At 33.8% G+C, this 12,510-nt stretch overlaps 2 protein-coding genes across 2 annotated transcripts; both read left to right on the forward strand.

The window, feature by feature from the left end:
* The first annotated feature begins 5,290 nt into the window (after nucleotides 1–5,290).
* Nucleotides 5,291–6,233, forward strand: LOC104247741 (NDR1/HIN1-like protein 1). Its single transcript, XM_009803837.2, has one exon. It carries the CDS (start codon nucleotides 5,418–5,420, stop codon nucleotides 6,054–6,056), a length of 639 nt encoding a protein of 212 aa, XP_009802139.1. The 5' UTR covers nucleotides 5,291–5,417; the 3' UTR covers nucleotides 6,057–6,233.
* Nucleotides 6,234–9,333: 3,100 nt separating this feature from the next.
* Nucleotides 9,334–12,101, forward strand: LOC138881552 (uncharacterized). Its single transcript, XM_070161786.1, has 3 exons — nucleotides 9,334–9,854; nucleotides 10,341–10,959; nucleotides 11,667–12,101. The coding sequence occupies exons 1-3, from the start codon at nucleotides 9,334–9,336 to the stop codon at nucleotides 12,099–12,101; spliced, it is 1,575 nt and encodes a 524-aa protein (XP_070017887.1).
* The last annotated feature ends 409 nt before the right edge of the window (nucleotides 12,102–12,510 follow it).

Genomic DNA, 12,510 nt, shown 5'->3' on the forward strand with positions numbered 1-12,510 from the left:
AATAAAGAGGGATGAGTCAACTCCTAGTCCTGGGATTCCTTCAATGCTAGTTGGGAACTTGTCCATTAACAACTCTATTTTGTTCCTTAATGTATTTACATAAGTATATAAATCACGGATATTTAAAAAGATACGGGGAGGTACACCTTCACTTTCAATTTATTAATGAAGGGTCCTTTGTTGGAGCTATTGTTTCTTTATGACTCGAAGGTGCTGACCATCTGAGCAACCCCCTCTTATCTCATGATATTATCTTAAAGTCGACGTAATTCTTCCATAATAATGTAATTTTCGAAACAATTTGTCTAATTAAATTTGAGAAAAGTAATCCTCTTGCGAACCACCGATTATTGAAATTATTTACATTCTAACATGAGTTAAAAATGAACTAACTCTATTACAGATTATCTTCAAAGCGTCTCATTTTATTTTTATTTAAATAGTTTGTAACGAATCTTGCAATTTCTGCTTATATGAAGTGAAACAATAAGAACAACTACTGACTAAATTTGACCAAACTTTCCGTGAATCTATTTTATTAAAAAAAAAAAGATTCATTCAATAAATCATACACAATTGAGATATCAACATATATTTGAGATTAAAAACAAAAGAACCAACATTTAACATAATTTAGAATGTTAGATGTCTTTATTTATGAAAAATGGAATCTGTTTGCCCTTAAAAGTGAGTAACAACTAAATTTGTTCGCAGTTTAAAGGATAAGTGATTTAATTTAAGACGAAAACAATAAATAATTAAATCAAAATAGATAAAACGATCAAACCAAACACAATGGAACAATTAAGCCTGACTTTGAATTGAACACTGAGCTTGCCTCCGATCGAGCCTTGATATGGGCTCAGTTGTAACTAGAGGAAATGGGAACTGAAAAACACTTTTGAACAACCGCTAGAAGATAAAAATAAACTTTACTGCTTTGATATGTGTGCCAACAATGGTTTAAAATATAAAAGTTCTGCTCTTTATATAGTAGGGGAATTTCAATCGTAGTACAAATCTAAATAAGGTAAAAATCTTTTTTTCGGTAAATATCGATCTGTCGTTGTTATTGGACTGGATTTGCGCCGTTGCTCATCGTGCTAAACTGTTTCCCTCTTTCCTTGGTCCTGGAACTTCATTCTATCTGAATCCGATGTTTAGTTGTACCCGGTCTCGGGGTGCGCAGTTCGTCCTCTCCGATTTCAAAAATAGGAACCCTTCGGCATTACTCGAGGTTGCATCAGATTATGCTTTCCTCTTGTTTCTTTATCGGAAAGTCGGGAATAACGTTATTCCGATTTTACCCGTACACATGATCAAAACTAAAATATACAAGTAACGAAACTCCAAGTTCTTACCAATGCTCGGTACAATAGCCAGAGTTGGATGGTGACTTGAGAATCATGTTATCCCATTATTTCATTTATTACTATAGAAGTGGGACCTTTTTGGTATAATTCTTGAATCTTTATTTCTTTCTTTTACTCTTTAACCTTTGCGTAGAAGCATCTGTCCCCAAAAGATAAGGTTGTACCAAACCAAAACCATTACCATCACCAGACTTCATTTTCCACCATTCACTTTAATTTCCTCTTATCAATCATAACTATCATATCTATAGTTGGTGCATCTTTGGATATTATAGTGTGGTCTTTGGCACACTTACACTCGTCAATTCTTCTCCAAAAATGGTATTAACATTGACATTAGAGAATTGCAGTTTACTTTAAGGCTTTAGTGTGGGCCGGGCCCGGGCTTAAATGGGTTAAACGGGCCGGGCCAAACGATCTCGGACTCTTGCGGGCCGGTCTTTGGCGATCTCGGGTTTAGTGGTCCTGGAGGGTGGAACCGGCCCACTACGGGCCTAAACCCACATGGTTCCGGAACTACGGGGCTAAACGGGCCTAAATGTTCTGGGCTATTTTTTTTATTTTTTTATCTAAAGCAATTTCTTGTAAATTATTTATATATATATGTATATAAGCAATTTATATAGTATATGCAAGGCAATTTCTTGTAAATTATATATATATACACACTATATATATAAAAATAATAGTCAAGTCCCGTTTCTTCTTTATTTTAACAGTACAACACAAACAAAAACATAGAAACTTAACATAACTTAAATTCAGTACAACTAATGAAAACGCATGACACGGAAAACATAAAGATACACTAATTGGCTCAACACGTACATGTCATTGTTTAGTCACGACCGCCTAATATTCTCTGCTCCAACCACTTAAATTTGTCTTCCAGCTTATTTTTTTCTTCTTCCACCTCTTTGTGTTTCTCCTTAAACTCCGCAACTTCTCGTTTGGATTGTCGCTCTCTTTCCCACTGCTTCAAACACAAACAATGAAGATACTGTAACTTTTCTTTGTAGTATTCCTGCTAACAGGGTTCATCAATCTATACCTCAAAATTGCAAACAGGTTCGTCGGGAACCCTATAAAACTTGTTCATACACGCCCAGTAGCGGCATCCAGCTTCACCATCATCCCAATAGCCTTGCATCATGCATTTTTTGCCGCACTCGCATCTTGGCACATAAAGGGGTTCAGACATTTGTTAAAGCGTAAAGAAAACCCTTGCTTTTATGGAAATATTTGTTATTGGTTATTGTTAAGCGTAGAAATAACTAGAATGTGCCCGTTATTTGTAGACAAGCCAACACACAAAACGTAGTATTGTACCGCGCTATACATATTCACTTTTTCTGAAAAAAAAACAATTTTTTTGCAGTCGGTCAGCTTTTCAGACCGACAAGACAACACACAAAAAGTAGTCCACCACCACCTATGCAAATTCACTTTTTCTGAAATGAAACAGCTTTTTCGCAGCCGGTCAGCTTTTCAGATCGACAAGACAATATACAAAAAGTAGTCCACCACCACCTATACATATTCACGTTTTCTGAAACGAAACAGTTTTTTCGCAGCCGGTCAACTTTTCAAACCGACAAGACAACACACAATTTATGCTTTTAAGTTGATTTGAGACATTTTGTGTTAAATTATATAGCTTATATATATATTATAGCTAATGTTATATCGAAATTCGAATATAGCTTATATACTATACACTTAGTAGTTAGTATATTGTTTTATATAGTATATTTCCTTATATAAGATTGTATATATTAGCTATATTAAGACGTGTGTGTATATATATATATATATATATTAAGATGAATTCGGTATCAAAGCTGCAAATTAAAGTTTACATTTAATACTTCAAATTAAAGTTCAATGCCTTCAACATAATACTTGAAATTAATCTAATAAACTAAAATATTAAGCATAATATGTCTAATAATTTTAAAATGACATAAATTGTCTCAAATCAACTTAAAATCTTAAATACGAATATCTGGAGAACGCGCAAGACAACTCTTTATGTGACTCCTTAAACTGTCTATGCCCTCCTTTGGACGACGAGTGTAGACTGGACCACAGTTTTTGCACTTTATTATGTAAACTTCTTCATTTTCTTCTACCACATTAAAGTGTTCCAAATCAAATGGGTGCAATCTAGAATCACCGGACATGATTTAACTTGAATTAAGAATTTGAGTTTGAGAAATGAGAGATGAGTGAAGACTTGAAGAGTTGAATACTTCAATTTGAGTTTGAGAAATGAGAGAGATTAATGATTTTGTGAGTAAAAATGAAAGAATGAGGGGGTATTTATAGTTGAGAATAGGGAAAAAGTGTGATTATAAAAAGTTTGGGGTTAAAACAAAGTTTGGGGGCCAAATGGCTATTTTTAAAAAGCCAAACGGCTAAAATGGCAGGCCAACGGCTAGTTTTTAAACTTCTAATCGTTGGCTTTTTTTAAAAAAAAATATTTTAAAAATAGTCGTTGTACCCGTTTGGGCCGGTTGAACCGGCCCAGGCCCGCCTGCCGGTCCCGGGCTAAACGGTCTCAGGCTCGCGGTCTATTTTGGGAGGACCGGCCCACAGTGGGCTTTTAGGACCGTTAGGGACCGGCCTGTTTGAACCGCCCTATTTGGCCCGTTTGCTAGCGGTCCCGGGCCGGTCCCGGGCTAGGTCCGGCCCACAATACAGCCTTAGTTTACTTAAACAATTCGAAAACATGATCCAAAACAATGATTGGAAAAGGAGAATCCAACGTGCATGAAAAATAAAAATTCAACAATTAGGCGTTGTATTTGTCTAACCATTAGTTTCGTACCAGAAAAAAAAAGTCATAAATTTTGTTCGTCCCTCGTCACAATTAGAGCGATGCATAATTTGATAAATACCGAATTATCATATTGAAATCGAAAATTTTTATATTTAGTATTCGATATTTTGATATTTGATTTGGTATTTGGTTCAAATTTTTTTTTAAAAAAAATGGTATTAGATATGATTTTCGGTATTCAAAAATAAAATATAAAAATACCGCTACCGTACCGAAATATATACACTAAGTTACACAACACACATATTATTAATTATAATATAAATATTAAAATTCTAAATTTTACTTTTCATTATTTCTATAGTTCTCCTTAACCCTTTACCATATATTTTTCCCACTATACTTGTCTTCCCCCTTTTCTTTGGTTACCTACTTATGTTTCGAGCTTTCTCCCGTCTTGGTTTATCATTTTTGGCTTTCATCTTTTTTTCCACTATACTATAATATTTTTATTTTCGTATTTGTGAATACTTTTCTTAAGAATATTACAGTCTATTACTTTATGCATTCGTTAATATTCGAGCTGAACAAACCGAAGTTACCAAACCGAATCAACCGAAATCGAAAAGAAAAAAGTCGAATCATACCGAATCTAATTAGTTATGGTAATGGTATAGCATTTTAACACACCGAATATCGAACCAAAATATTTAAATATCATACAGTACTGTCGACGAATACCTCTAATCACAATTCGAGTCTTTTCTTTCGAAGCATTGACCACGTAAGTATTACTAACGGTTATATGCATTTATTAAGTGTATATGTAGAAAGTATATGAATTTTTAGTTGAGAAAAGTCAATGTAAGGAATAAGTCGATATTATAAAGCGTAACACTGCAACTTTAGTGTTAATTGATGTAGTAACCAAATAAAATTAAGTGTACTATTAGAGTGCTTGCGGGATGAACACTCATAACATTTAGTGTCAAAATCATGTTTGAAAATGAAAAATTTTCATATACCCTACTCTCTAGTCCCACTTAACACCTACAACCCCAACCAAAAAAAAAAAGTAAAATAAAAAGAACAAAAAATAAACTAACCAATTCTTCTATGTACTATATTAGAAAACCACTCTTTTCTTTAAAGAACTCTCTCTCATAATCTTGAAACTAACCAACACTGCCTCAACTCCAACTCTCTCAAAGCCTCACCACCTAAAACCACCACCGCTAGCTACAACCACCACCACCACAACCATGACGGCAAAGGACTGCGGCCACCACGACGACGAGGAGGGGCACAAGCTGCCCCGCCGCCTCTTCGCGGCCGTAATAGGCTTCATAATCTTAATCCTCTTCATCATCCTCCTCATTTGGCTCATCCTCCGACCAACAAAACCACACTTCATCCTCCAAGACGCCACCGTCTACGCCTTCAACGTCTCTACCCCTAGCTTCCTCACCACCAACATCCAAATCACCGTTGCCTCTCGCAATCCGAACGACAAAATCGGAATTTACTACGACAAACTCGACGTCTACGCCACGTACCGCGGCCAACAAATTACACTTCCAACGTTATTGCCACCAACGTACCAAGGTCACAAAGATGTGTCAATATGGTCACCTTTTGTGTACGGTAATTCTGTCCCTGTTGCACCCTACTTAGGAAATGCACTTAGTCAAGATCAAATGGTTGGGACTGTTTTGTTGAATATTAAAATTGATGGACGAGTTAGATGGAAAGTTGGGAGTTTTATTTCGGGAAGGTACCATTTGTATGTAAATTGTCCAGCTTATGTTGGTGTAGGTGGAAAAATGATTGGGAATAGTTTTGCTGTTGGTTCATCAGCTATTAAGTATCAATTGGTGCAAAATTGTCATGTTGATGTTTGAACTAGAAGAAGATGAAGAATTGCTCTACTGTCAGTGCTCTCACTCAGCTCTACTCCTTTTTCTGTTTTTTTTAGTGTCGGATTTTATTTTTAGTAATATAATTTTAGATCTTTTGATATAAATGGGAATTAGCAATGCCAAGTTTTAGTGGGAGTTATTTAATTTTGTTTTTAATTAGTAACTCGAGTATTTCTTTTTTCTTTTTTTCTTTTTTCTTTTCTTTTTTTCCTTTTTGTGTAGTCAATAGTTGTAGAATGTTTTAACTTTAATAATGAAAAGCAAAAGTTCAAGAATCAAGAGAGTGATAAAGCAAATACTACTAGGTACGAGTATATTCAAAGTGGTATAACATTGATTCAGCTTTTCGTGTTTTCTTTTCTCCCTTTTGTAGTTTTTATTTTTATTTTTTATCTTTCCTTCTTTGAGTCTTTAAAATGCATGGTTCTAGAAAATTAAACCATGTTGTAATTATCTTTTCACTTTAATGGCTTTACTTCTGAATTTTTTCTTCAACTGGAATATATATTCAGACCCGATACATCCAACTTTTTGATAAATGAATATATTTCTAATTTATTGATGACATGTCGTTTAAAAGGGGAAACTATAGTGACAGGTAGAGAGGTTCATGGTTGTGATGTTGGCCGAATTTTTTCCCCTAATTTTTCAAAGGGTTCTAATTTTTCTTTCTTTACTTATTATTCATTTTTTAAAGAATGCTCATTTGGGGACATATTTTGGGTAATTTTTAGTACAAACATCAGCCATATTGAGCCCTGAAAATCTATCGGAAACAACATCTTTACCCCATAAAGATAAGGGTAACGTTTGCATATACCTTACCCTTGCCCGATCTCACTTGCTAGATCACACTATATGCGTTATGGTTGATACATTTTCACTCGATCCCACTTAGAGGATTACACTGTGTATGTTATTGTTGTATCCGCCGTACAAAAGGTTTTATTTTAATCATCATTGTTTTGGGAAAGGCAATCCAATTTCATTGGCTTCATAAAAATAGTTGTGATGAAATCATGAACATGGAGTTTGGTGGCTGCAATGAACGTTGAAGAGGTCCCCAACACACACTTGTCATTAATCATAACAAATTTGCAGAACCAAAGTAAACGACGACAAATTGTTAAATGTTTAATTCTTAATTAATGTTCATTTAAGTTTGCTATGTTTGTCCATGTTTTCACGAGTTAGATATGGCATGATCTTAGGATCCTGTTACAAGCTTGCATGACACCGACAAGTTCTTAGTATCTAGAAAACTATAGTTTATGGATTGAAACAAAGGATCCTTAATAGATACTATATACTGAATCCATGTTCATATGCTCCCATAATTAGTCTAATTTTAATACCAATATTTCATAATTTTTCTCATTTGTTTTCCTTACCCTTTAGAACTTTGGACAAGCTTCATGTGTCATTTGTGAACTTGGCATTATATGTTTGGCGTGACTTTTGGAACACTTACCTTATGATTTCATGACATAGTAAGGTAAATGTGACAATTTAACCATGTAGCCCCTGAAGACATAATACGAATGGATTCATTAGAAGTTCATTCATTTAGTGTCAAAGGCTTGAAATCACCTCAAATAAATTTATAACCTTAGATTTCAAATAGAAATACGATGTAATATGAATTCGTTACTCTTTCTATCTCAAATCAAATATTCACATACGTTCGTAGTTTGGGGGAGTTTTTGGAGGAAGAGTTAAATAGGTAAAATAGACATTAGTTGCGAGTAGTTGCGGAGGTAAGAATTTCACCTAGGAAATTCATTATTTACTATTTATACATCAAAAGAAATCTTTTGTTTTATATATAGAGTAAAATTTTTTGACAAAAAAAGTTTGGATGAATCTCTTCCGCCCCTTTTAACTCTGCCCCTCCTTGAGAGCCCACAAGAACTAAAAGAAGTAAATGTTGATTCCCACTAGCGAAAAGGTGTGGAGTAAGCTTGAGAATGTGGTAAGTAAATAACTTCCCTACCTACAACTATTTCTACCCACTACTACTGTACTATATATGCAATCATGTAACATAGCTTTGACGTGTGCATTAGAACAAGTCGTTTAATTGATTATTACCTTAGTCATTCCAAAATAAGTTTAATTTCACACAAATTTGTCAAAAGGTCCATAAAAAGCACGTACTATCATTACTTAAGAGCCAATACCTTTGAGTACAATATAATGGAATGAAATTTCTTAATAAGTACTACTATTTAGATTATGGTGAAAAGAAAACTAAGCTTCTTTTTCATTGGCCATTTTGTAACTTAAAAGTGTATTATTGAACAATAGGACCATAACATATATATTACCTCATTATTAAATCTGAATTTCTACAACAATTTACCGAAAAATATTTTTTTCAAGTATAATCGAGAAGTCTATCCACCTGGTCTGGAGAATTCTGGTACAGAGTAAACTTATCCTTTGTTACTTAGCCAAATGGCTAGAATTCTTTGAATCATGGCGTGTATGCCTATTATTATGGCTTTATTGTTGTAAAACTTTTGTATATTTGTGCTCGGAAGGATCTATCTTTGTTATATTCGATGGATCGCTACTTGACAAACGAAGGATTAATACTTGTCAATAATTGAACTGACTCACTTGTCCCTGAATTAAAAGAAGAAAAATGAGACAAAAAGGATAAAGTAAAAAATACTTGTAATAAATAGTTGATGGCATAACCGGTTAGTATATTACGGGTTATTTGTACAAGGGAAAAAGACAGGAGTACCTATAAAAGTGAAACTATTTACCCTGCCCTACCCATTAAAGAATTCTACCCACTAAATAATTACAATCTCCTACCCATTTAATAAATAAACAGGAATATCAAAATAATTACCCCACGCTTAATGCCCTATCTATAAAAATGCAAAAGCTGCTCAAAATTTCAGAAAATCAGCGCACAAAATTGAGATTTCCACTGATATTCCCTAATTTGAAGATCACTAAGTGTGAACAAATAGATCAAAGATGTTGATTCGCATCTTCTTTTCAGATTTTGATTTCGCTGTTGTTTTGATTTTGATTTCGGAGCTAAACTTCTGAATTTTAGCTGAAAATTCTAATCTAGGTTTGGAGATCTGTAGATCTAGAGGTTTGATTTCGAAAAATCTGTTGCAGCTATATACTGTTGAAATTTCGAACACTTTTGATTTTGAACACTGTTGATTTCGAACATTGTTGAAATTTGCATTGTTGAGATTCAAGACATAAAAGTGATTATAACTTCAGAATCATGGAAAATATTCCAATTCTGCTGCAGCATAGTGGAGAATGGGATGATAACAATAATTTCATAAATTTTCATGTTGATGCAATTCTAATAAAGACCTCTTGGAAATTTGAACAACTTCTCGGAGAAATTGCAATGCAACTGCAAAAGGACAGTAAAACAATAGTTATTCAGTATGTTATTGCTCAAGGATATCCACCAATTACAATTTGCAGCGATATGAGTGTTAGTGTTTACATGGAATTGAAAAAATCAAGTGCAGGGATGACAACAATTCCCCTGTGTGTGTCGTTTGCTAAAAACACTATAGCTGCAAGCACCTCCAGTTTCGATGTTGCTCCAATTTCATCAGAAATTGCACAATTTGAAAGCACTGATATGATTACTACGTTTGATGTGCAAGAAGGAGATGACGCTATTTTAGAACTTGATGATGCAAACATCATAACAGATCAATTTCATCAAAATGTTGAAAAAGGACAAATTTATGAAGACAAGAACCTGCTGGCTCTCGTTATGAAACAGTATGTTGTTAGAGAAAAATGTCAATATCGGGTTCATAAATCATGCCCAAGAAGGTCCGTCTGCATGTTTTCAAGTAAAAAACTATGTGATACCTATATAGTATATAAGTATGCTAAATCAGTATACTATGCGAGTATGGAATTGTATTGGTTTGTCTGTGTTTTTTATCAGTGATACTGGTATAGTATATAAGTATGCTATATCAGTATACTATGCGAGTATATAACTGTATTGGTTTGTCTTTGTTATTATCAGTAAAACATAATACCAATATAGTATATATATATGTATGCTAAATCAGTATACTATGTGAGTATAGAATTGTGCTGCTTTGTCTATATTTTTTTTATCAGCAAAATATGATACTGATACAGTATATAAGTATACCAACAGAGTATACCATGTGAGTATATAATTGTACGGATTTTTGTGTGTGTTTTTTATCAATAAAACATTATACATAACTGTATTTGTATTATAAACAGGTATATCCTTGAATGCGTGGATGAAAGATGCACTTGGAGACTTAAAGCATCAAGCCTGCGAGCATCAAATCTTTTCAAAGTGACGGATTTCAATTCTGTCCACAGTTGTTTAACTGATAAGAGATTTTGTTCACAAAAGCAAGTTGTCTCAGCTTTTGTTGCAGCTGTGGTACAAGATAAACTTGTTGACCCGAAAACTATATATACACCAACAGATATCCAGAGAGACATCCAAAAAGCATATGGTATGGACTTAAGCTACATGCAAGCATGGAGATCAAAAGAAAAAGCAATGCAATTATTGAGACGATCACCAAGTGAATCATACAAGAAAATGCCAACATATCTTTATATGTTAGAGTACGCTAACCCAGGATCAGTGACACGACTACACACTGAAGGAGATGGGAGCTTCTTGTATGCATTCATAGCTATATATGCATCGATTAGAGGATGGGTCTATTGTAGGCCAACAGTTGTAGTTGATGGAAGTTTTTTAAAGTCAACATATAGAGGAACCATACTCACAGCTTCCATGCAAGACGCAGAGGGTAAGAATACAATCCAATTACATTCAGTTAAAGAAACAAAAAACATTTTCAAATATTATATGATACCAGTATGGTATACAAGTATATCAACAGAGTATATAGTTATTTTGCTACATACCTGCGCGTACCTATAACTATACTACTATATGAAATGCTAAATTAATATTCTGTGTACAATCCAATTACATTCAGTTAAAGAAACAAAAAACATTTTCAAATATTATATGATACCAGTACGGTATACAAGTATACCAACAGAGTATATAGTTGTTTTGTTACACACCTGCGCGTACCTATGACTATACTACTATATGAAATGCTAAATTAATATTTTGTGTACAATCCAATTACATTCAGTTAAAGAAACAAATAACATTTTCAAATATTATATGATACTAGTATGGTATACAAGTATACCAACAAAGTATATAGTTGTTTTGCTACACACCTGCACGTACCTATGACTATACTACTATATAAAATACTAAATTAATATTTTGTGTACAATCCAATTACATTCAGTTAAAGAAACAAAAAATATTTGCAAATATTATATGATACCAGTATGGTATACAAGTATACCAACAGAGTATATAGTTATTTTGCTATACACCTGCACCTACCTATGACTATACTACTATATGAAATGCTAAATTAGTATAGTGTGTTGTAATTGATATTTTGTTCTTTGGGTTTACCGGACAAATTCTACCCCTTTGCATATGCAATTGTTGATTCGGAAAATGATGCATCGTGGGAATGGTTCTTCGTGCAGTTCAGAGAAACCTATGGACAAAGAGAGGGAATGTGCATTGTATCAGACAGGCATGATGCTATATGGAAAGCAACTTCAATTGTCTATCCAGAAGTCCCTCATTGTGCATGTATGTTCCATCTGTGGAACAACATAAAGACAAACTTCAGGAAGAGCCAAAAACAAATCAAAGAAGTATATTTTGCGTTAGCAAGAGCATACACTGTTGAAGAATTCAACAGGCATATGGCAGAGTTAGAAGCTATTGATAGTAGAGTGAAAACATACCTGATGGATATTGGATATAATAAATGGTCCCGGGCGCATTCCAAGGCAAATAGAACCATGATCATGACATCGAATATTGCGAAATCAGTAAATGCAGCAAACAAGCACGCAAGAGACCTCCCAGTTGTGAATTTGCTTAACTTTATGACAACATTGATTCAAAAATAGAATTACACCAATCGGAAGGATGCAGTGGAATCATTTATTAAGATTGGTGTAAAGTATGAAAAAATATTGGCAGATAATACTATCTTATCACAGACGATGACGGTATGCATTTTCAAAATCATAAAAACACTGCATGTACTGTATTTTTACTTTTTTACCTTAGTGATTTCACTAAACAACTGAATATTGTTATTTAAGAAATACTATTACTTCATATAGCTAATGACTTTTCTTAATTAAAATTATACTAAGTGTTGCCATCAACTGAATTCTTACATTTAGTAATTGATGGCCAAACAAGAAATGTGGTGCGCCTACATGAAAGAAACTGCACTTGTGGGAGGTTTCAGCTAGACGATATTCCATGTCCACATGCAATGGCAGTTATACAAAAATTCCATATGGATTC

The sequence above is a fragment of the Nicotiana sylvestris genome, chromosome 11, assembly GCF_000393655.2.
Source record: "Nicotiana sylvestris chromosome 11, ASM39365v2, whole genome shotgun sequence".
NCBI lineage: Eukaryota > Viridiplantae > Streptophyta > Magnoliopsida > Solanales > Solanaceae > Nicotiana > Nicotiana sylvestris.

Coding starts and splice junctions, on each gene's coding strand:
- LOC138881552 (XM_070161786.1), top strand. CDS start 9,334: ATGGAAAATATTCCAATTCTGCTGCAGCATAGTGGAGAATGGGATGAT. Junction 9,855..10,340: donor CTGGCTCTCGTTATGAAACA/GTATGTTGTTAG, acceptor TATTATAAACAG/GTATATCCTTGAATGCGTGG. Junction 10,960..11,666: donor TCAAATATTATATGATACCA/GTATGGTATACA, acceptor TTCTTCGTGCAG/TTCAGAGAAACCTATGGACA.
- LOC104247741 (XM_009803837.2), top strand. CDS start 5,418: ATGACGGCAAAGGACTGCGGCCACCACGACGACGAGGAGGGGCACAAG.